The 25683-nt window shown below is 46.1% G+C and overlaps 1 protein-coding gene and 1 pseudogene across 30 annotated transcripts in view; one reads left to right on the top strand and one right to left on the bottom strand.

Moving 5' to 3' along the window:
• Window positions 1-24391, bottom strand: part of TCF7L2 (transcription factor 7 like 2) — a 199438-nt gene extending 175047 nt beyond the window's left edge. For 7 of the 30 annotated variants that reach the window (XM_070470176.1, XM_070470181.1, XM_070470182.1 and 4 more), the window contains exons 1-4: window positions 23673-24390; window positions 23316-23382; window positions 22954-23078; window positions 10637-10705 (exon numbers count right to left, since the gene is read on the bottom strand). In XM_070470176.1, coding sequence (XP_070326277.1) covers window positions 10637-10705; window positions 22954-23078; window positions 23316-23382; window positions 23673-23861 — 450 coding nt within the window. In that variant the 5' untranslated portion in view covers window positions 23862-24390. Of the gene's footprint in view, window positions 1-10636; window positions 10706-22953; window positions 23079-23315; window positions 23383-23672 lie in introns of all 30 variants that reach the window. The other 23 variants (XM_070470188.1, XM_070470192.1, XM_070470193.1 and 20 more) reach the window with 9 other exon arrangements.
• LOC139036177 (U6 spliceosomal RNA) lies at window positions 8503-8575 on the top strand (annotated as a pseudogene).
• Window positions 24392-25683: the final 1292 nt, after the last annotated feature.

Genomic DNA, 25683 nt, shown 5'->3' with positions numbered 1-25683 from the left:
TCATGCCCTCTTAACTGCTTTCCAGAAGAGAATCAAATTAAACTTATCAATTTAAACTTAGCTGTCCTTTTTCCTCTCTTTCTCTCTCGCTCTCTTTTTCTCTCTTAAATCATCATCCAGGAACTATAAAGAGCATTTTCTAGGCTCCCTACTACAAGGTTTGGAAAAACCCACAAGGATATTGGGGAGCTGGAAACACAGAAGAGGAACCTCAAATTTCCTTTATATTTTGGACTGTCAGCAGCATTTAGGAAAAACATCTCCTCTCATTTCTGCTTCACATGTTTTCCTTATTGGTTCATTTACACAGCGCTGCTCTGCGGACGGCAGTTAGTACATCGTTTTGTCATTTCTGCCTTTCCCCGCCATTAGTGCAGGCTTCTGAGACGACACCCCAGCTGCCTCCCCAAGTGGCCAGCAGCATCCGCACATCCCTTCCCTCCAAGCGGTCCCCCCGTTGACTAATGTTCACCAACACTCATACATCATTCCCAAATTGGTCCAAATGAATTAAACACAGCTCTGCTTAACATTACGAGATTTAAATGGATTTTCTCTCTACAGGTCTGCCCCATAATTGGGTTTATCCATCTTGTTGAAGTACAGTTTACACTTGCTAACATCACGCCAATTCAAGCTACATTTTCTGCTCCAGTGGCAGGAGCAAGGCAGATTTGTCATCGGATCATAACAGGTAATTCAAACAACAATTAGTTTGATGACGGCCCGTATGTCAATGTCTGCTCCCAGCAGCCCTCTGCTCTCTGTTCCTCAAGATGAATTGTCTTCACAATTCTTCAATTTCAATCATCAGCAATGCTTACTGAATCAACTTAAAAACTATTGACACAAGACTATCTTCCCTACAGGGTAGCCTAACCAAAGCCCTAGTCTCCTTCCCGCCCTCCACACCCCCCAAGAATGGGCTACTACCACACACACATTCATTTTCAAGCCTTGAATAATTTCTGACTGTCAACCAAAGTTCTTTATTATTCTAGTGTCACATCTGAACCTCAAAATTCAGGGAGGCACAAGGTTTGGGAATAGAAAGGAACAAATTTTTTCATGTGAGCTCATGTATCTACAAGAAGGAAAATGTTTGTTTAATGATTTCTTTTTTTTTTTGTAAGTCCCCTGCAAGAATTCATGACAACTGTCAAAGTCTGAGAAAATGTTATAATCCAGTGGATAACACTACTTGTCATTAAAAATAGTAATAATAAGTTAACTAGACTCCAAACATCTTGAAAATTAGCAGACCATCACATACATATAAACCAGTCCAAACATGCTTATACATTGTTTGAGCAATGCCACAATGTAACATTGCCACAATGAGCAATGTTATTAAGACAGGGTGCAAATTCATGTGCTGAAGGAGAACTGAGATCAAAGCATGAGATACCTGGGAAAGAAAATCAAGTTTACAATAGGGATTGAAGGCCTATCTCAAATTATTTGGCTGAATACTAAAAATTATACATATTGGCCTCTCATGTTTGAAAGAGGCTATTTTGAAAAAAATGCAAACTTATATACTCTGTTCCCTTTCTGCCCACAGCATACAGTATGTAAACACATTCACTCCCCTGCTGTATACCTACTATGGCCCAGGCATTCCTTCATGGAGCTCTAAGGAGACAACAAGGAATAAGACACAACCTCAGAAAAGCTCATATTCTAGTCAAATGTTGCAAGGACAAGGCAGGATTTTCATGTGACATAAGAGAAATGTAAACAGCAACCAATAGGAGTCATAAATCTTTGTTACCCAGCAAAGATAGTCCACGTTATCAAATTTATCATGTGTGATGTTCTTGACAGGAAATAAAAAACATACAATGCATGTCAGAATAAGGCAGATTCGAAATCTATAAATGAGTACTTCACATAGTTCTCAGCTAAAAACAGCTGCTTGTATGCTTGTATGTAACAATCAGGGTGCCACTGCCCTGGCCCACCTCATCACAGACCTGAAGGTACTTCATCTCCCCACCACCTTGTGGAAACAGGCACTATTATTAACAGCATCATCCCCATTTTGCAGATTAGGCAATGGAAGTCTGGCAGAAACTGGATCTGAACCCAGGTTATCTGACTCCAGAAGCATGAGCTGAACACGCTTGTATCTGTCCCTTTAACATGCAAAGCTAATGCTCCCATAGCCTTAATGGCAGGGTGCTCACTCTACGCTGATAAACTGAGCCCTGTGGTTCTCAACCAGGTGCAATCTGGGCCCCGGGGGGACATTTGGCAAGATCTACAGACATTTTTGGCCGTGGCGTTGGGTGCTAGCAGCATGGAGAGAGTAGAGGCCAGGGCCAGTGCTAAGCAAACATCCTACCACGCACAGGACAGCCTCCTGTGCAACAAAGAATCATCCAGTCCAAAATGTCAATAGAGCGCTGTGGTGGAGATGCCGGCACTAAGGCGTCGTATCTCACCCAGCCCACAAAGACATGCCAATATCCGGCCTGGGCCTCAGTCAGTGTAGAAGTTGGTGCAACCAAGTGCCTTTCCGGCTGGCACCTCAAAACACTGAAGTTTTGTGAAGATGCTTCAGAGAGTCCACAAATATTCAGTTCTCATGTTTCATTTTCTAACATGCCAAAGACAAAGAGATATATAGTACCTTTGCCTACTTTTAGGCTTTACATATTTTTAAAGTCTCAATGTCTTACTCATTAAAATATTAACCTGCCAGCCCCCCAAAGGTTTTGGCAGAACCCTCAGGAAGAATGGCCTTCCATTTCTGTTTAATAGAAGAGTATCCTGAGATTCCAAGGGAAATGATACAAAAAAAAAAAAAAATTGCAGCCACTTATCAGTTTGACCAGGACATGATACCACGCAACCAAACCCAACTCCAGAAACAAATTAAGTGCTAAGCTTGATAAGCCTGCAAATGTCAACCATGACCCACTTAGAAATGTCTGTGCTTAGCTAAACGGCCCCACGATTTTCAGGGACTTTATGAAAAGCAAATACTATTATAAAGTGCAACTTACAAAAGGAAGTTACTAGGAATTCCCTGGCGGTCCAAAGGTTAGGACTCAGGGCTTTCACTACTGGAGCCCCGGGTTCAATCCCTGTTCAGGGAACTAAGATCCCACAAACTGCTTGGGAGTTTGGGATTGACATGTACACACTGCTATATTCAAAAGAGATAACCAACAGGGTCCTACTGTATAGCACAATGAACGCCACTCAATATTCTGCAATAACCTGAATGGAAAAAAAATTTGAAAAAGCACAGATACATGCACTTTGCTGTACACTGAAACTAACACAACACTGTTAATCAACTATGCTCTAATATAAAACTATAAATAAATAGAGGGCTGCAAAAAATTTTTAATAAAATGAAGTTACTAAGACAATGCAACCAGCTGACTGCCACAGACCAGACCTTTACACCTACTGGCTGTGGTCCAAAAGGGGGACATCTATGGCTGATGGAAGTTGTTTCCATCCTTTCTGGCTGCTCTAGTCAAAGACAAACAGACCTGTATCCTCATCAGCCCTCTTAGAGGCCATGCAGACTGGGCCCCAAGTGCCTTAATATGGTGGAGAATGAACAGATACAAATATCTCAACTCATACAAATACAGTGATGCAATTAGAACAGATAGAAGTTAAAAACCAGAAAGTAAAAGCTGGACTGTTTTATCTGGCCAATGTAATGCAACTGCTCTTGGCTCAGAGAAGAGGATAACATCTCCTTGAAAGATGGACGTTAAGCCGAGTTGGACCCCTGGATTCCTGTTCTCCGCCCTGTTTCCACCAAGCGGTGGGACCTCGGACAAACCAATTCGCCTCTTTGTGCCTCAGCTTCCTTGTCTTTCAAAGTAGACTCCACCTTTGCTCCCCTCCCAAGAGTGCTCTAGGACCCAGGACTGTGAGCACCTCTTGGGAGTGTGTCAGGAATGCAGAATCCCAAGCCCCACCCCGGAACGACTGATTCCACATCTGCCTTTTCACAGCAAGGGAAGTCTGAGCAGCACTTAAGACCGCCAGGCCCCTCAGCTTCAGGCTCCCATAGGCCCTCACAAAGGAACAGCAGAGTCCCTCCTTCTCTCACCGGCACTGATTAACTCAAAGAACAGTGACCAGCACCGAGATTACCTGGTAAAGAAACGCTCTCAAAAGAGCAGACTCCCCCGCTGAAGAGACCTCCTTCTAGAACTCTGAACCCAAGCAGTCTCTTCTCTCTGAGGGAAAGAGTCAAGCTAAAATAAGCCAACAAACAAACGAGATTTTACAGCAGTTGTTCTCATGTAACAACATGCATCAGAATCACCCAAAGAGTGAGCCAGAATACAGATTCCGGCATCCTCCTTGGCGGGGGCACTGTCTTTAAGGCTCCCCTGGGGACTGGGATGAGTAACCAGAGTTGGAAAACACTGCCCTTGCTCAGTTGGGTCTCAAAGTGCTGTCGTCAGAGAAGGGACATCAATCTTACCCGAAAATCTGCTAAAGCTGCAAATATCAGGACCTACCCATACCTACAGAACCTGAAACTTTGGCGGGACCACAATCTGGGTCTCAACAAACCCACCTGGCACTTCCCAGGTGATACCTGCTCCAATCTGTGAAACAGAAACCATTCGTGATGACTGAGGACCTCAAAGGTGTTGAAACCCAGGATTCTGCATTTCTGAGCAGCTCCCAGATGGTTCCTCTGTATGCAGCCCAGAGAGCCGGTTAGGCACCACCGCTTTAGGAACCCCAGAGCCTACTGAGCATTATATTCTGAGCAGAGAGAAGTCAGCACAAGGCTGTGTGGTACAGGCTCTCTCCAAGGCTGACTGACCAGGTTTGAATCCTAATTTCCTGACTATCTATGGGCAAAACATCTCTGATGTCTGAGTCTACATTTCCTGATTCACAAAATGGGGATGATGGTGGTAAAGAATAGCTACACCATTTGGGTTTCCTTCTGTGTCATTATGAAGAATCAATAAATAATTCGCATCCAGCACTTAACACCAGACCCAACACGTCGGGAAAATTCAATAAGCAGAAGCTGATATTACTATCAGCTGTTGCTACTGCCTCTCATCCCTAAGACCAAGCACATCACTGCCCAAGCTACTCTATCATAAACAAAGAAATGCCTCTTCGTGAGCCAAGCAAAAGTATCTGGTTCTCCTCGAATAATCGGGGGCAGGGGGGAGGCCTCAAAAGTTCATCAGAACCCAAGGGCAGACTAGTTTCTCACTCAAAACAAGAAAAAGTTACCCATTAAGTACTTGGCCAATCATCAATTTTTACTTGGCAAGTGAAAATGACTGAGCAGCAAATAAGTGATCAATTGACTGATCAATTGCCTCTGGGGCAGCAATTCCAAACCTTTGGAAGGCGAAACTCAGAACCCTGATTAAAAATGCAAATCTTTGGACCAAGTGGGATGCTTTTAAGTCAGTATCCAAATCATCACTAGAACTGAATCTCCCTGATGAACTCCCCGGGGGCCTGGCACACACATAATTCACAATAAATATTTCTGAATGAATGAACAAGCCTTTTGAGGTGTGGACTTCAATTAGACAATTAGGCTAAAATGCACCACTACAGCAAATGAATGAATCTTTTGAATGAGTTAAACTGGTATCCAGAGGCTTTGTCAAATTACTCTAGTGAAATGGCATCTAAGTCTGTCTCTCTCTCTCTTTCACATACATAAACACACACAAACTACATTCCTTGTGGAGAGTGGATATGAAGTCTCACAGCCAGTCTGGTGATGGCACTAAAGACCTGGACCAAGAACTGAAGCTGCTTCTGGGAGTTCTTCCTCTTAGGCTAGATTTGCTCCTCAGTGAAGATAGCAAATCCTCAAGAAACCTGAAAGGCCAGGAAACTGTGGAGCAAGAGAGGGCCTCGAACACAAGAGATGACCGCTTGAAACATGAACTGGGGAAAGGCCAAGCCCTCTCAAACATCCCGCCCAAACCCACTGGTACAATTCACTGGCCATTCCTATCACAAACACCAAGGATCCAGTGGAGAAAAGAGATGGACTCTCAGCCACAGCACCTCAGGAATCTTAACAATGTTACGACTCAGACAAGACTCAGTGTCAAGTTCACATTCAAGACTAAAGGACCAAAAGGTAACAAGAACACTCTCCAAGTTGTATCCTTTTCTTGCTGGCTCCACAAAGCACCCAGGCTCCAAAGGAGAGTCCTCCGGCCATACTGAATCATGGCAGATGGGTTCTATGACCAAGCAGAAGGGAATGGGCTGGTGGAACTCGGATGGAAGCCTGCAAGCCTGAGGATGAAAGGGAAAGCAACACCCACTGCAGAATTTCCACCACTCAGCTGTATAAACAAATAAAACGGTCCATTTCTTCTGGATCCTCTCCTAGTTGTCTTTGCGCACGCACACAGACACACACACACACAAACCACTTCACATCCGAAAAGAAAAACAACCAAGAAAGGTCTACACAGTTTGTTTTTGCTGCGTGTGGAGTTTTTTTTTCCTAAATCACATCTGACTTGGTGTTAAAACATCAACCTTTGGCCAAAATACTCTTAAAACAAAGGCTTAATTGGTTCTGAATTCGCCCTTTTGAAAAACAAGGGAAATGTCTTCTGTGGGTCCTGACCTTGATCCCAGCACTGCTCGCAGGGTTGGAAGGAGTGTGGGAAGAGCTCTTTTTGGGGAGGCAGAGGAGATAGTGCCTAAACGGTCATCCATGTCAACTGCAGGGTACGCCTGGGAGGCACTGCAAAGGCGGACCCCTGGGTCCACCTCTGCGTTCAGCCTGCACCATCTCTTCCGGGTTAAGAGAGACAGAGGGAGGAGTTCCCCGGAGCTGGGGCCCCTGGAGCTTGGGCAAACTGGCCTCTGACCCCACTTAGATCTTTTTACTGCTCCCCTTCCTATGTATCAGGCACATCCAACCACCACTATGCTGGTGCATTTCAAACAGCATCACTTGAAATCCAGAGTTCAAGTCTCTCTTAAAAGGGCAATGCAAGCGAAGCACATATTACTCTCCCAGTCTACTCCTGAGTCTGAACAACAGAACCCAACACATACAGTCCTCCGAAAGATGCAGGTGAGAAAGTAACTAGGGCCTTATATTCATAACAGCAGGACACAGGAATAAATATCCATTAGGAACCCAAATATCCTAAAGCACAGAAAAGACACGTGCATCATGGAATAGTAAGTGACAATAAAAATTTTTAAAAAAAAGCAAACTATTCTACAGGAAATAACAGGGATGAAACACACATATAACGCTGAGTGGAGCCTGACATAAGACTGTATTCTACACAATCTCACTTCTAAGACGCTAAAAAGCAGGCAAAACTAATCCATGGTGATAGATGAAACTAATCCATAGCAAGAAGTTTTGTCAGCAGTCGGGGGGGGGGGGGGGGCAGGGAGGACTGAATAAGCAAGACTGCAGGGGAGTTACTAATACTCTTTTGCAGGGCCCAGCAAACTACAGCCTATGGGTCAAGTCCAGCCACTGTTCTCATAAATAAAGTTTTATTGAGGCCCGGCTACATCTACACCATATCCTTTAGGTATTGTTTTTGGCTGCTTTCACACACAATAGTTGAGTTGAGACGCTGCCACAGAGATTGTTTGGCCTACAAAGCCTAAAATATTTACTGTCTGGCCCTTTATGGAAAAAGCATTTCACCCCATTCTACCTGTTGAGTTGGGGGATGGTTTCATGGATGATCACAGAAGTAAAAGTAAGAAGTTCATCCACCTCTCCACTAAAAACCTGTGCCCTGGGCTGTACTTATATTATACTTCAATAAAACTCTCTACAAGTCCATAGAATTAAATATCTATGTCTTTTCTCTTTTTGAAGGCCTTTGAATTTGTATTTCAATTATATTTGTGTTAACCATTTAGGATGAATACAGCTTCTGTGCTGCTCTTGTCTTTTCAAAACTGATAGGAGCTAGGAGATTCTCAAGGTTGGGGAAGTTTCCAACATGTCAACTGATATTGTGTCCAAATCTCTTAGAAGAACATGACGCTTTTACAGAATTACTCAGTAGTAGTTGTTCGGTCACTAAGTCATGTCTGACTCTTTGGGACCCCACGGACTGCGGCATGCCGGGCTCTTCTGTCCTCCACTATCTCCTGGAGTTTGCTCAAATTCATGTCGATTGCACGGAATCACTCAGAAGCCATTCATATAAACGCTGCACTTGGCCAAGTCCTGAGATCACAGGAGGGACGGGAAGGGAAAGGAGTGGGAATCTCATGTGATACATGGTGTCATACTACTCGAGGTTATTTTAGGGTATAGCTTAGGAGAGCAACCAGCTCAGCTCAGATTGAAATATAGCATGTATTAAGGCTAAACAGTCTTAAATTTCCAGGGAAGAAAATTCTGCCTTGACAAGCACATCGCATCCAAGCTTTAAGTAGAGAATGGGGGACTGGGAAGACATCCGCTCCACTCTGCACCAAAGGAGGGCCACCCTCTTGTCCCACCTCGACATGGCTACTTGGGTGCTCCCTTCGGCAGCACATATACTAAAATTGGAACAATATAGAGAAGATTAGCATGGCCCCTGCGCAAGGACATGGCTACTTGGCTGCCATGTGCCTGGGGGACAAGTTTATCGTGTCTGAGGTTTCCTCTTTCTTTCCCTTTGCTTCTTTTGTTTTGGTTTGCTATTTATCCTTTGATGATCAAACTACAATCACAGCTAGATGCCTCTTGGCTTCCCCTTGTCCTGGTCTAGCAGAGATCGGGGGAGAATGAATACTCAAAGGCATAGCAGTGCTGGGTCTCTTATAGAATGTGTCTCTGTTTGCCCACATGGGCATCAGGCCTCAGCAAACAGAAGCAGGGGAAGAACAATACTACCTGTTCATGGAGGAATAGTAATGGTTTCAGTCCTTCAAACAATGAGCTCTGTAATTTACTCCATCTTCCTCCTGAGAACGCGCTTCACATGGCCCACACCGTGCCAGGTGGTTCGGAGAAAGATGAACTGCCCGGGCTAACAAGGGACGCTTCAGCAACGGGTGTAAAGACACAACAGCTGCTCTGGTCTCGGCTGGTCTCCCAGTGACATGGCCCCAGCCAGCCTTTCCACACCAAGATAAGGGTCATGATGCCATTCACCCTCGACAATTCCCACACCCCGGGCAGCAGGACTTCCCAGCACTCCACTGAGATGTCTGAGATGTCGTGGGCCTCAGGACACTGTTCCTCATCCATTTACCAAGGGTTAGAGCTTGGGTTTGTTCTCCATCCAAGCCCTGAGCCTGTACCCTTTTCCGGGAGCAAAATTCACTGTGCTGTTCATCAAAAGGAAGAAGGGTCCCCCCAGGGAGAGGACCAGCAAGAACAGCAGCCTTGGAGACCTCTAGGGGTGGAGGGACACTGTCAAACAGCTGCACTTTCCCCTAAAATCACACATGGATCAGCATAACTGCAGCACAACTGCAGAAGGAACCAAATATTTTTAAAATATGTTACCGTTACCTTGAAACGAGTACAAAATATTAGGGCCCTAACCAAATAACCATGTCTGCCGAGTCCTACTTTTCACTGCGGAATAATTAACAATTGACCTGGGGCAAAGGGCTACTGGAAAGTCTTCTCCAGGCACTTATAGATTTGAAACGGCACAGTGACAAAGATGCAATGTGGCTGTGGACCACATAGGCACACACAAGTTATCTATCTTCACACGCAAGGGAAGAATGGAAATGCTACCACCGAGCAACACCAACTTCCAAGGAGAGAAGACCCCAGAGCCAGACTTGAACAATTCAACAATGAGCTTTGAACGCCTCCCCTCGAAGGGTTAACCCAGAAGCAGAAGGACTCAAGAAGTTTCGGCACCATCAGTTACACCATGGGGTCCATCCATCCTGGCCAGGGCCAGGCAGACAGACGAAAATCGTATTAGTCTGGTCTCCCTCCACTACTGCACTCTGTTGGCATCAGTTCAGCTCTGAGTCTATATTAGTCCGTGATTTGTTTAGCCTTTGGATTTAAGAGAATGGAAGTACTACGTGAGCAGGAAACAGGACACTGAGCAGAAGCTGGGATCCGTCGCCTTTCCCTCCCAGCACTTCCAGTGTCATATATCAACAAGTCCGAGAGAAATCAACATTTCAGAACAATCAGGTCAAAAGTGATATTCTTAGCACCACTTAACATGATTTTGATCCACCGGAAACAACTCTCTGGCTGTCACACAGCCTCTTCTCCCGTCTCACCCCCGCATAATTCTTCCCATTCACATTCTGTCACCTCATTTGACTCCCAATTTAAGACCCCTCCCGAAGCAAAAACCAGTAGCCAAACTGGCATCTGTGTGCCCATCATGCCTGATCAAGATGCTCTTGACAAAAATACATAGGACTCTCCTACTTTCTCTATCTTTAAATCATTTCAGCAGCTTTTCTTCTGCCCTTGTTTCTTCTTTGCTTCCCACCTCCCCCAAAGAATCAACCAGCACCACCACCATCATCATCATCATCACCACCATCATCTTCATCACCATCATCATCTTCATCACCACCATCATTATCATCACCTCGGTTGGGGAAAGGGTGGAAGATAAAAGACACAAGAGACCTACATATCGACAAATCAAACTTCAGGATCTCTTGCATGTCCTACCTGAATTGCAATCTGGTGTTCAATCGTTTTGTACGCAGAGTAATGTGTGCTCCCGGACTGAAAATGGAGCTGTAGAAAGAAACCAAATCAAAGCGTTCTGCTTATGTCACAAACTACAAGAAAACATCTTAAGCAGTTTATGAATAGCAGACAAACCTTCCTAGATTGAACTGCAGCCCTGGCATTCAATCAAGACCTGTGTATTTTTATTTGTTGCTATAAATAAGATGCTCATAATAATCTAAGGTTTAAAAAAAAAAAAAGCACCTATTCAATAAGCAAAAGGGAGGGAGGTAGAGGGGGCCAGGAGTGAGGATCAATGACATGAAAAGGAAAGACGGACGCCCATTAAGACATAAAGGAAGCCAGTGTGCTGAGCAAGATGCTGCAGAAAAATTAACTGTGTGCTGCAAAAATCATCAGAATTGCGACACGTAGGCGAGAGGGAAAGACTGGGAGAGAGAGGATGTGAGAAGCCACAAGACTACAAAGGTACAAGCCCCCCCCCCCCCCACCGCTCCCCCCGCCAGAGTTCGAATAACTGGGCTCTCACCCTCAAACACAATTCTATTTTGGGGAAAACAAATGTGGCAGGCAGAGAATTCAGGGGCCACACGATGCTTTATACATTCTTTCGCAATGACTAAGCTATCAGTCCCAGGACAGCTCAGGACAGCTCTTGCAACCCACACGCACTCTAGGAATCCACACTTCCCCAAAGAGGGAGCCAACCAGTGCCCAAGAGCAACTGAGAGTTCTGAAGACCACCTATTCGGGGGCCCAAGGGTGAAGGTATGCCCCCAGTTCACCAAGACCCCCCCCCCCAACAGCAGAAGGCTAAAGTCTCTCCTGGGCCTTTCCCCTTGAAGACCTATAGATCCCCCAACAAAGAAGTGGGTAGCCCCAAATAAAAAGGAATACCAAGATGGCTCTCCAAATTTTTCTTTTCCCCAATAATACTTGTTAATCTTGGGCTCCTACCAATTGGGAAAACAAACACCATTTGCTGACTGATTTTATAAACAACACAACAATCACCAAAAGGTCTCAACACTATCTGAAGATGCATTTTAACTGACCATAAACGAACAAATGATGAAGAACCACATGGTCCTATGAAATTGCTGTCCATCCCCCTCACAGCAATAGGCAGATCAGTTGCATTTCCAAACACAGAACTGTATTACAAGAGCAAACTACTGCTATTACCACCACTGTACTGTTACTATTACCAGAACCTTCCCGTAAGGCCTAAGTGAGTTTTACCTAGCCTAAGTGAGTTTTAGACCCTATTATTTCGTATCTTCCTCCCTGTAAGAAAAATTATTCATTTTATACAGGTTTTTATTTGGGGGGGGGGGAGAAATTCACATAAGAACTTCTGAACCAAGTCAAACTAAACATAGCTCAGTAGTAATGAAATTTTTAAAATAGCCTAAATCCATACTGCTCATGGGATAAAGCAGTACTGTTCCCAGTTGGGGATACAATGGGTTCTGAGACCATTATGTCTTTTCCAAATGAACAAATAAAAAAACACTGCTTGTATAGATATATTAGGAGTCTGCCTGGTCACAAATGTAATAGTAATCAAAGTTAAAAGGGAGCATAATAGAGGTGGGGGGGGAATACATATATACACACATATACATATTCCTTTATCTGTCAAGGCAGAGTAATGAATCAGACTCCCAAAAACAAAAGATAAAGGCTGAGCCACGAGATAAGCCCCTCCCACGCACAGAGCTGCCCCCCACCCCCACCCCCCAACACGCACACTCGGGAGCTGTTCATCCAAAGTGAGTCCCTGCAGAAGACAGATGAACTTGCCCCCTCGGCCCCCCTCCACCGTCCTTTTTGTGAAAACTGCCAGTCAGTAAGCGGAGATCGGGCTAATTACTGTGACAATTCTGCATCGTGTTAAAACAACTTTTGTGCGCGGGACAGGTTCCTCTGCGAGTTTGGAATTCTTGGCTGAGAGCAGCCCTGGTCGAGCGGAGCGGGGGACTCTCCCGCTCAGGAGAGAAGGCAACGCTGAACGCTCATCCTCCTTCTCAGCAGGTTTTACTCTTCCCTTTTCCAACTGCCTGATGCAGAGCTTAATGGAAACTTGTCCAAGCTTTTCTTCCCACAAACCCTGTGGAGCCCTAAGGCGATCTTGCACTCAGGGTAACCACAGAAATCTTCTATCATCAATTAAAAGTGAATGGACACCTGATAACTAAGTAGACATCGTGCAAACAAAATTTCATACAATCATGACCTTCTGAACAAATTAGTGCAACTGTGGCTAACCCAAATTCAATTTTCACTTGTCCGGTTCCATACTTAATCCTTGTGTTCAACACCAACCCAAACAACACAACTCCAAAGAGAAAGCTACTAATACAATTAAGACAATAAAAACGCAGCTGCAAGATTCTTAAGAATCTGATTGTTACTGTTCAGTTGCTGAGTTGTATCCAACTCTTTGGGGACCCCACAAACTGTAGCCCGCCAGGCTCCTCTGTCCATGGGATTCTCCAGGCAAGAATACCGGAGCAGGTTGCCATTTCCTCCTCCAGGGGATCTCCCCAACCCAGGGATCGAACCGAGGTCTCCCGCACTGGCAGGCAGATTCTTTACCACTGAGTCACCAGGAAAGCCCTAAGAATCTGGCAGGACAAAGCTAATCTCACCTTCACACACACCAATCTAACATCCCCAAGCAATGTAACTTCACTCCTCAGGTGTCCAGGCACATTGAATAATGTTGACCAGCTCCTAAATCTGAAAATAATGTTGACCAGCTCCTAAATCCATGCAGCACAAGCTCCAATCAGATCTTCACTCCTAACCAGAACCCACTGTGTTGGAGAGATTCCGAGCTAAACTTCCCCCAGCAGCAGCGAGGAAGACTTAAAATTTTCTCATTTCTCCGTTGCATTTCCACCCCCTCTTTTCCCAAATACTCTCTTCTAAAACACACCCTTTAAACGGCTTTTTCCTTCCCTGTAAAACACAGGGATGCCTTGTTCATTATAGTGTAGCTTTTTAAGATGAAGATAAAATACAAGGACCCAGTAAAAACTTGGCATTCTAAGATGGAACAATAATTTATTTATATCTCCGTATAAAGCTAGTAGAAAGAACAAGAGAAGGTTGGCCCTCTGTGCTTTTGTTTGTTTGGGGAAGATATGGGGAGGCTGAGAGATCTTAGCTGGCGAATTAAGGCTTATCTGATTTAAGAACCAGGTTCCCCTTGCATGGACTCTTGGGGCCCCCTGCTCCGGTCACCTGCAGCGCTGTCCATCAACAGGCCATAATGTGGTGCCTACCCACCACCCGTAGCCCCAATCCCGCCACCTCCTAAAGCAACACCAAATGAGAACTCCAAGGTACTTCTCATACTGTGCCTTCCTGTGAAACTTGCAACAAAATAAACCTTCCCTTCCTGTGTGTGTGTTCACAGTGGCCAAGCCCAACCACCCATTCTGACACTCCCAGATGACCCAGCCATCTCTCCCCCAGAGAGAGGCATGGAGAAGCACTGGTGCTCTGCACAGTCCGGCACACATTCTCCAGCAAAGCAAAATCCAGTATTTCACAATCCACCACCTCCCTTATCAAGAAATCCTATCTTGATTTCTCTCGTCTCATTTCTAATTACTACTGGCCCTAAATTCACTGTTTCCCATACAAGACATCAGAGATACCCAGAGAGGAGAGAAAAGCGACACAGCTTTTTCAGCCAGAGATCTCATCCTTAAAGGCAACTCAAAAAACTTGAAACCCTCCACTGGGTTTTCCAACACTCAAGTGAACTTCCTGTAGGATGAAGATTAATTTCGTATGCCTACTCACTCCACTAAACTGGGAAGAGGGGGAGCATTTGCTTTATTTCCATTTTTATGAATCACCTAGCTTTCTATTAAAAAAGAAGAAATCCAGATTCATTTCCTAAAAAGTTCTGGTTTGGGGGAATTCTTGGTTCACCTTCCTCACCGCTGTAGCTACCACCAAGAGGCACTTGTAAGTTTAATTTACATGTTATTAGCATAAAAGACAAAATAGGGGCCTACGTATATCTAAGACCAGGTCACCAGTCATTTTTCAGGACAGTGACAGCACCCCCAAGCCCTACACTGGGAGCCTCTTACATTTAGTGGGAAATAAACTTCTGACCAGGCCTCTGGGTGTCTGTCTGCCTACCCCTTTAAAAAGTGCCAAGGGGGCTTCTAACTTCTACAGGGAAGGCAAAACCAGCAGACTGGTAGGTATGGAGGCTTAAGCATTCCTGCAAAGATCCAGACACAGAATATCTGTACCCTCCTAAAGCAACAACTTAACAAAGGCAACCACTTTTCCCTCCCTGGCTTTCTCCTTTAGAAATTGTGCCACAACAAAACGCACGCCTTTAGACACAGAAACAATCTCTCCTACTGTCTCGACGTTCCATCAAATGTCTATTTACCCTCATTAATTTTTTCTTTTCTTTTCCTCAACCTGAAACCATCAGCTATGAGTCAGAGAACGATCATTAACTTTTACAGCTTTCATACACATCCACCTACTCACATTGGGGGAAAGTATTGACTTGCAACACTGCCTGAGACCAAAATTCTCTAAGAAAAAAAAAGGTGGGGAAAATCACTTTGAGAAAGTTTTATCTATAGGTCCACGGTGGGGGGGGTGGGGGGGGAGTGGGGAGCTACATTGTTTTTTTTTTCCATTTTGTGGTGCAGTCACTGCAAAAAGTTACAGTTGAACTTGGTTATGGTGATGGGCATTTCTGGATTTGTTTCTTAAGGGAAAATTAGATGATTTTCTTTAAACATCAAACCATAATTACAGTTCTTAAACTGTTTAGGGGAGAGAAGAATAAAGTGAAGCAAGTTTCCTGCTCTTGTCCAAAACACATTTCCAGCATATAAAAACACGTGGGCTAAAATGCTGAGACATGTTCCTAACACAGCATTTTTCATTAAAAGTTGCTACACTAACACTCTTAAAATAATGCCCCATCATTACTCCCCTTAGCAGTCACAGCGCTGCAACTCATAACGAATTAATTTGCATTAATGTGGGTTTCATGTGTCCTTCCCTGGGTATGCCATTGTGATTCAGGCTTAATAAAACTGACAGGACAATAACATAGGGCCTTTTATTTCACTTTCCCAAACAAACCAACCCACCCAAAGACCCACACAAATCCTCTCGATTTTTTTAAGCATTTTGCTAATATATTTAGTACATCATAATTGGCCCAGCACGCAAGAACCTAGTTATCTTCTCAGTAAATATTTATAGCATCACTCTTTCCCATTCATTCTGCATTTTCTTAGAGAATCTCACTGTAGCCTACATCTGCAATTCATTGACTTTACAATTTACCACATGTTGGGATGGGAGAGGTCTTAGCTCCATTTGAATCACTACACAAATATGCAAGTGATTTATCGGTTTCAAACTAAAGACTGCAGGAGAAGGACTCCACTTTTCCTGAACATTACTTCTTCTGGCAGACCATGAACAATTACAGTTCGTACTAATTAAGCTCTGTAAATGTGCTGTGCCTTACTAATGCCTACCAGGCCTCAAATTTATTTTCATGATGCCAAACTTTAGCAAGCAATTTTAACTCCTTCAGAGCTGATCCCACTAACAGCCATCTCTTTTCCCTGTAGAAGGAGTTGTGTGGGGCTACTTCATGACCAAAAAATAAAAAAAGAATAAAATATAAGAGACCAAATAACCAGCCCCAAATCAGATATGCCTAAGGAAGAAAACAGCCTATCCTAGGAAAACCGAAGAACACCAGGGCTGATAACCCGTTCAAAGATCCCACAGTCCCATCTTTGTAATGAGCTGCTAAGGGATTCATATCTGTCCCAGAGGGCTAGTAAGTTTCTGCATTCCATTGATTAGAAAATAAAACCGTTCAGCCTCGGTCTTTAAGTTTGGGGTGGAAGGAGCAAAGGACCCAGCCAGAAATGACAGAGCCATCAGCCCCGCCCCTCTTTGCCACAGTTTCCCACACATCTCGGAATCCCACTCCCCCTTTGCCATGTGGTCACACACACACTCGGACAGCCCACTTCTTTTTTAAGAATAAATTACAATCCGCAGGGTAACTGGCCATCTCTCTCACATCGGGGGTCTTCACAGATGCCCCATCCCCAGACTCTTGCACAGTAACTCACATGAAGTTATTATCTGCTGCATAGAGCTCTTTGGGTGAAAAGTAGATTGGAACCAGTTTTTACTGAGCAAATCAATATGGTTGTTAATACCATCCGCCCACCGCCCCCCCACCCCCGTCATGATATTCACCTCTCCTAAGAAACTTCTAACTCCTAATTTCACTCAAGCCATTTTTGTCAAGCCCAAATCTCTGTCGCGTCTTTTTATACCTTTCTAACCTTTCTTAGCCAAGTATTTATTCCGCCTTCTCTGTTACTTTTCTGTGTCCTCCACCAAGACGCCACTGCACATTTCCCAAATGAATGACCTTCCCACTCCCAAAGCAAACTTGGATTTCTTTTCTCATCTATTAATTCTTTTAATCAAGTCTCCTCACTCCATGTCACTTTTCTCTTAACCCTCACGTTAACTAGCGCACTATGCAATGTATGCATTTTCCCTTCCAGCTCAGTAAAACATCATATAAATTGAAGGGCAGCCTCCCGTATCAGGTTACTTTAAGTATTCTGGGAAATAAGCACAATATAGACAACAGGGTCTCAAAAAAGAAAAAGTCAAAAAAGAAAGGAAAAAGGGATAAACCAGATGAAAAGGAAAAAAGATGCAAGCACCTAGAGCAACTTTGCTTTTGAAAAACATTCGTGCAGAGCCCCCACTGAATTTCCATTCCTGAAAGTGCTCTTTATAAATGTGTATAACAATAGCCTGGAGGAAAAGTACAAGTCAGCTGCCAAAGGAGGAGGGGGTGTCTGTCTCAGTTGGCTCAGATTGTAGGGGTGGGGGTCAGAGGCGGGGGAGAGGGCAGCTTTGGCGATGGGCTGTCCCAACTGCCCCCCCCAATCTCATTGCTTATAATTAGTGAGAGAAATTTGAGCTACTGCCAGTGTCTGCAGACCTTGAATATTATAAGGCCAACGTGGCGTCAAATATCTTAACATTCATAAGTGTTATGGGCTGTAAATAAAGCCTGTGGATTTATGACCCGGTGGTGCTTGCCAGCAAAGGACTAGGGCACATTTCTTTCAGCAGACCTGTCGAGGTGCGAGTTTGCCTTTGGTTGTAAAATTAACCATTTCCTTCACAAATGTGCTCAATTATAAGTCAGAGTTGAAGATTGACTTACACGGTTGCCAATATCCACTCCCAGAAGAAACTCAGACGCCCACATCACACACCCCTTTCAAAAAGAAAAGCCTCAAGAATTTGATTCACCCCCCTCCTTCTCCAAACTTCTGAAATGTGTCACCTCGAAACAGTTATAAATGCGGTTAAAGATATTATCTAATTCCACTCACCAAGACTAAAAAGCTTACACCTACTTCCTTGGAAAGTGCTTATTTATTTGGCAATGCCACGGTTTAAAAAAACAAAAAAGGAGTAAATCACTCCTTGCCTGAAGTCCCTTCCCCCAATATAATGTCATCTACTTCCTGTGTAGGAGAGTCTTTGCTAAATCCAGGTTGTCTCAGACTTAACTGCCAATAAACCAACTTCCACAGAACTTCCAGACAGCTGGGGAAAAGGTCCCCGGAGTTTTAGTCATGGTCCAGAAACACGCGTCCGCACAAAAATTTGCAGCTGTCCTGTCTCTGCAGTGCATTTTTAATGTGATTCGGGGGCCCCTGTTGTGAAACATCTGACAAAATGTAAAATCCTCTTAGATACCTTCCAGTTTACCCACTGAGCCTGTGTCAGAGAAGCTGCACCAACATTTCTCCACCAAGAAGTCTGGGTGCTTTTCGTATGCACGCAGGCACCTCGTGGCATGTGAGGAGACATTCAAAACCTGGAAAGGCTTCTACTGTAATCTTTAAAAGCACAGCCTCCGGTGCAACTATTAAAATGCTGGTTTTCTAAAGCAAATATTTTTTTAATGGCGTGCAGAACTGCAGTTATCCTGAACTGCTAACAGAACAGCATTCTTGATCTGCCAGCCCCCGGAAACCTTCCTGTAACTTTTTCACAGCTTGCTAAGAAACAGAAAGCTGACCAGTTTCCAGCAGGGACTCTAAATGAAATCCATATCAGTAAAATTAAAATCAAGGTGGAAAACTCCCAGCCAGAACGGGGGATTGTTTTTCTCCAAATCTTTTCTCAATCACATAGGAGTGCATCAATGAAAGCTACTTTCCTTCAGCAGTCAAGTTTCCAAAAACACTTCTTCCAGATAAACACTCTAGGCTCCCGACTGCCTCATAGTTTTGTTTCTGGGGTTTTCAGAAGGCTTTCATTTCAACAAACTATGGAAGCGCTGGCATATTAAATTTATAATCATTAAAATATGACTTATTGGGTGAATGTTGAGCCCATAATCCAAACTGCAGACATTAAACCCCAACCTTAGAAAAGATTAGCACGGAATTAATACTGCTGCCTTGAGATTGAAATCTAAACATGTTTGCCATAAATATTTCTCAAGGAGATGAAAAACAATTAGCATAAATACCAAAGAAGGGCAAGAACACCTGTTCTTTTTCAGGGCGATAAGCATTTTATTGTTCTCTATTTAAAATGTAATGACCTGTGTAATTACAGTAATATTACATTGTTATGGAGGGGCTTGGAATGTCACACTTTGAAAAGTGTTGTCAAAACAATCAGGGGTGAAGGTGGGGGGTGGGAGGACAACGGGGAAGGACCACCATTAACCCTTCACACGCCAAGGTCTAAATCTTTTGTATTAGAAAGGATTATGTTGTTTGAGCGAGGAGAAAACATCCATTTTTCACCAGGCAGAAAGAGAAGTTGCTGCCCAGCTAAATAAAACCCCAATGAATAGGCCCCTCTTGGTTTCCTTTAAATGCTGGATTCCAAGTTCAAAAATGAATTCAAGATGCTGCTTATTTATTTGTTCAACCTAGTAGCAAACAGTTTCAGCTGAAAAGCAAATAACTTTGGATCAAAGAAGATGCAAAAGCTCTAATAGCCAAGTCCTTAATTAAGAATTTCAAACCTAACTGGAATTTCGGCCACCAAATCCCATATTCTCATTTGGCAGGAGGGAAAAAGAAATGTAAAACTAGTTTTTCCTATCAACTTTAATACGGAAACAGTATTTTTATCTTTAGTATCTACAAATGTTACCACAATTCTAATATTTGCAGTTCTATCACCTCCCATATGCTTAACCAGACCTCTCGCCTTAATGCTTTTTTGTATTTGAATCTTTTTAAAAGCCGTTCCTATTACTGTATCAAAGGCTAAATTAACGTGATGTAGAAATCTTTGTCATTTTAAAATAAAATTATTACTATCAAGCTTTATGGCGTCTCCAGCAATTAAAGCATTATTCCTGAGATAATGTATTATTCATCATAAGCCCATTTAATGATACTCCTTAATTCTTTACGTTATTAAATAGAAAAGCAGAAACCAGGAATCCAAAGAGCTTGCTTCTGAAAGGATGCAACTGCTTACAGGTACACTCATAAGTAACACAAAATAAGCCAAAAAAAAAAAAAAAAACACACCACCAAGGAGGGTCGGGTAAGGAACAGAGCCAATTTGTCTTTACACCTTGCCCTCAAAAAACACACTCTATGAAGCACTAAGAATTTCAGATGAGCATGAAAAGACCGCTATCTTGCCTATAGATTCCTTCGGCAGCTGTATCAAATCTGGAATTGCAAGCCGGCCTTCTGATTGAAGAGGTCAGGAGTGACACATAACAGCCTCTCAGCCTCATTTCCATGTCTCTGCTTACCGGCTTAAATAAATAACTTTAATTTTGGAGCACATCAGCTAACTCAGGTAACAGATAGGAGGGAGGAATAGCCTGTGCGCACAAAAGATGTCTGTTGGATGTTTGACACGCAAATATTAAAACTGCCTCCTGAGTTCAGAAATGTCTTCTCAATCTGATGTCACAGCACCAGGCCACCCGCTATGTCCGCAATTAAAATCACAAGACGCCGAGTATTCCTACAATGCCCACAAAGGGGACGGGGTGGTTGGGAGCTTTCCTTTTCGCACCGGGAAATCATTTATTTGCCTTTAACAATTTCCCTGTTTCCTAATTACAGCACAACACAACTGTTGGAGTTTCGGGAGACAGTGGGGCAAGCCTGCCAAGGGTCACAGACAGGAGTTTGCAAGGGAGCCCAGAAGGGCCAGCAAGCCCGTCATCAAAGCTCAGTATTCAGATGGCCTTTCAGATGGCAAAGTGGATTTTAAAATAATATCAGAGAGACTTCCATCGCAGGGGGAGGGGAGGAGAGGAAGAAATTCTCAGGGTTACTTTGGAATGTCGCTTGGTCAGCTTGGTCACTACACAAACTCTCCGGTTCAAGATGCCCACGAGCTCCCAGGAAAAATACAACGTAGCCGGACTGTGCTTCGCCTCCAGCCGCAACCCCACAGACCGGCCCCTGCCTCCAGATAGCGCTGGCCATGTAAGAGGAGGTCGGGCTGAAACGGTCTCCCAGCTTTTCAAGCCTGCAAAAGCCTGGGCGCAAGGGAGGGCGGGGGGCTATAATTATTTCTTTTTCCTTGCCGTAAAAAAAATGACCGATCTACCATGCCCTTGGCCTTTTTTTTTTGCCGGGGCCCCAAAAAACAAGTCAAACCTGATAGTTAATATTTTAATGCTTAAAAACACTTGTAGATCGGATCGACTCCCGTCCGGCAAGCCCTCGGCCATTAGCACCGAATCCACGGCTGCTGAACAGTCAGTGCCCTATTTCAAATTGCTAGCTCGAGTTACCGAAAAAGAAAAAGACAAAAGTAGTGTGTGTGTAAATAAGAGGTAGGGGGACTGAGCCAGAGAAGGTGCAAAATAACAATCGAGAAGCCGGGCACAAACGTTTAGAGATCGCGTCCAGAGATTCGGGATCCTCGCTTTTAAGAGGAGGGTGGGATGGGGGGAAGGGGTTCAGGGCGAGGGCAGGGTGCAGAGGTCGGTCGGGGAAGGGGGTGAGCCCTATTAACAAATGTCAGGGGTGGGCTCCGGGCGCACGCTGCGGAAAGCGCCCCCCAGAGCCTGGCACCCCGCTCCGCCCTGGGGCCCTCAAAGTTGGGTGGCCTGCGATTAGCAGCCCACTCCCTAGAAGGACAGGCGCCCTGGGCCTCTCTCAGCCTCTCTACACCCTTGGGCCCCCGCACACCCTGGTCTCTGCCCCCCTTGGGCCCGCTGAGGGCCTTCGCTAAAGCTGGCGAGCGCAGACCCCGCTATATAACCCCAAAGCACCAAATTCCCTAGAAACACATCAAGTCCGCCCGGAGGAGGCCATCCCGGCTGCACACAACCCAAGAACCGCAGCCACAGGGGCCTCTCCACCCCGCGCGGCCCAGGAGAGCCGGCAGCCAGCGCGCCACGCCGCCGAGCCAAGCCACGGCGCCCAGGGCGCTCGCGGCCCTGCGGGGTGGCCCCCAGAAAAGGAAGCCCGGAGCCCCCCCAAAGTTTCCAGTGGAACCCGTCTAGGAAGCGTGACCTTCCAAGGGGAAAGGGGGAGGAGGGCTGAGAGCCAGCCATCTCCACTAGAAAGCTAAACAAATCAGCGGCCGAGAGAGAAAGCCGAGGCGCTTCTCCAAGGCCCAGGGCTCCGCGCGCCCGCTAGTTTTCAAGTCCAAACGCCGGGAGGGACAATCCGCTCTCTACCACCGCGCGTCGGGAGCAGCCCAGTCACTCCGTCCCCGGCCGCGGCAGCCAAGGGGTTAACCGGGGGAAGCCCAAGACGCCACAGAAGAGGGAAGGAAGAGAGGGAGAGGGAGAAAAGAAAGAGCCACACAGTCATCTTCCCAGGGTGAAGAAACAAACACCACCACCAAAGGGGGCGGGGGCAATCAGAGCGCAGGAGGAAAAAAAAAGGAAAAAGTTCTTCTGATTCCCCCCCCCCACCACCACCACCCCAGCAGAGCCCTGCTTGGAAAGCAAAGTCTCCCCAACATCACGAGGCAACAAACTGAAAGCAAGAACATGGCGAAGTGCAAACACATCCCAGTCCACAAAAGGCAGAAAAGTTTGGAGAGTTTCGGGCTGCTGGGCCACGAGCGGGGGAGGGGAGGCGGGGAGGGGTGGAGGCGGGGAGGGGGAGGGGGAGGAAGGGGAGGGAGAGGAGGGAGGGGGCAGGGCAGGGGCCGCATGCGGGGCCGGGCGGGCAGGCTGCGGGCGGGGGGCCGGGCGCGGAGGCACTTACAGTTCGGGCGGTGGGCGAGAGCGATCCGTTGGGGAGGTAGGGGCTCGTCAGGTCGGGGATCATGATGAAGGGGTAGCCGGGATACGGTGGCCCCTTAAAGAGCCCTCCATCTTGCCTCTTGGCCGCTAACATGGCGGGGCGGCGAGGGGACGGCGGCGGCGGCCGCGCGGAGCGGGAGAGAGCGAGGAGAAACTTTTTAGAAAAGTGCCCCAAGTGGCCGGGGGCGCCCGGGGCCGGACCGGCGCACGGCCGGGCCGAGCGGGGCGCGGGGCCCGGGCGCGCGGGGCGGCGGGCCCCGGGGTGGGGGGCGGGGGGGGGGGGGCAGCTCCGGGCGGCTGCGGGGCAGCGCGGGGCGTACTCACCTTCTTCCAAACTTTCCCGGGATTTATCTCGGAAACTTTCGGAGCGAGGCGGAGGCCGTCTTTCCGCCTTCCCGGAGGGGTGGAGGTGGGGAGGGCGAGGGGCAAACGCCACGCAGAGGTGGGGGGGAGAAGGGGGGGAGAAAAAGGATCAGCGAGGTGGGGGGTTTGGGGTGAGGGGGAAAGAGAAAAAAACAGGGTTACAAGTTTTTGCAATGGTGGCCCCACAAGCACACGCCGCCCGCCTGGCCCCGCGGCGCCCCGCCGCCGCCCCCAGCCCCGATTTCTCCCCTCTCAGCAACATTTGCCAAGCCCAGGAAATAGATTAAGAACCCCACCAGCCCGAGGGGCTTTTCCTACCTCGGAATCGGAGGAGCTGTTTTGATTCGTTTCTGATTCATTGACTAGAGACGATTTGACATCAGCTAAATCCCTCTCCGCCGAGGAGTTTTCGGAGCTCTTCTCCTCCTGCTCGCCCTCGTCTTTGAAGGAAATCAGTTCGTCGTTGGCGCCTAGGTCATCTCCTCCACCGCCGTTCAGCTGCGGCATTTTTTTTCACCCACCAGCAGCAATTTTGGAAGAAAAATGAAGTAGGAAGAAAAGCCAAAAAAAAAAAAAAAAACCCAAAAAAGTTTTGCCCCCCCAAAAAAAATTGCAAGAAAAAGACGAGTCCAAGGTGAACTTTTTTTCGGCTTTGGGGTCTTTTTCTCCTGGGGAGGGGAAAGAGGGAGGAGGGGAGGGGAAGGGGGGGGGAGATCTTCTGCACGCGTGAGTTTGGGTTTCTTTTTTCTCTCGTTCCCAAGGATCCGATCAATGTGCAAAAAAATAATAAATAAAAAAAAGGGGGGGTAAAAAAAAAACACACCAACAACAACAAGAAGTCAGATATAAAGAGCAAAGGGGGGGGAAGCCGAAGATACAGGAGGAGCTCGTGCCGCTCGGATTTGAGTGAGTTGAAGTTAGACTGAGAGCTTTTCAGTTCAAAGGCGGCGCTGATTGACAGATAGAAAAAGGGGGATCGAAATCCGGAGGAACGGAGTAGTCTGGGAGCGGAGATTATTGACAGGGCGAGAGGAACACACTCGCTTAATGAGATGCCGGGGGGCGGGCCCGGCCCGGTGACGTCTGCATAAATAAACAGCCGGGGTGGGCGGGGCGGGGGCGGCTAACAATGATCCTTTCGGGCGCCGGGAAAGGGAGGAGGGAGGGAGGGAAGGAGGAGGAGGAGAGGGGCGGGGGAAGAGTGGGGGAGAGACGGAGGGAGGAGTGTGCAAGGGGAGAGGCCTGCGCTGAGTGTGTGCGAGAGCCCCGGAGTCTGGGCGAGGGAACCGGGACTCGCTCCGGGTGGGGGGCGGCTTCGGAAAAGACAATGCGGAGTAGGAGAGGAGGGGACGGGGGGTGGGTGGCGATCGCGTCGGGAATCCGAGTCGAGGAAGGCGGAAGGAAAGCCCACTTGGGGGGCGGGGATGGGGAGAGGCCCAGAAAAAGTGCACTTTAGAAATAGTAGAAATAAGTCTTAAGGAAGGAGAAAAGGAGGAGAGTATTGGGGAAAGGGTGGGAGGTAGGGGTTTAGTGGTTAAGCCAGCAATGAAATCAGCCACCCTTGGGCGGGATGTAACATAAGTGGTCAAAAAGAGAGATCAACCCTCCACTCTGAGAGCTTGGGGAAGTGGAGGGCTGGGCAAAGTTCCTGGTCATCTGCAGTGAAAGAAACTATTAACCCACGAGGTCTTCCCTCCCCTTTTTTGTTTATTAATAGTGAATCATTTCGTTAAATCGTAAGTCTCTACTAGAATAAATACGCCAAGATGACTTTTTACCCAAAAAACAACCAAATACTGTAGTGTTTGTCAGGGGCATTAAAAATATCCTTAAGGAAAAATACATGATTCTTGATTCTTTTCAATGTAGAATGTTGTTCTTTTTTTTTTTTTAACTGACCTTGGAGGTGGTAGGATATCAGCTAGGATTCAAAGTCCTTTCTGACTTGAGGTGAAAAGTTTGGGCGTTAACGCCGCCAGGGAAAATAAAACTGAAAGTTCACCAACCCCAGGGATCAGTGGTACTGGAGTCTTTCTGGAAGGAGATCTGAAATGAAATCCCCCAAAGACTGACCAAATAATCAAGATGTAGATGGTTCTGGCAGGAAATTGCTAACCCAGCTGATGCTAGAAGGCCTCAGGGAGGAGATGGAAAACCTGAGGTTTGAGGCAGGTATTTGTTGATTTTTAGGCTCTCTCCTGGGGAGCAGATTGATTTGCTACAAAATGGGGAAGAAAATTATGTTAAAGGAGAAAAGGCCTGGGTCCCAAAACACAGTGTTCTAGAAAATGGAGCAACAACACTCATTTTCTTGCAAATATCCAGTGAG

This window comes from Odocoileus virginianus, chromosome 7 (assembly GCF_023699985.2).
Source record: "Odocoileus virginianus isolate 20LAN1187 ecotype Illinois chromosome 7, Ovbor_1.2, whole genome shotgun sequence".
Classification (NCBI taxonomy): Eukaryota; Metazoa; Chordata; class Mammalia; order Artiodactyla; family Cervidae; genus Odocoileus; species Odocoileus virginianus.
Note: the sequence above shows the minus strand (reverse complement) of the source record. Positions and strands in the feature narration are given on the sequence as shown.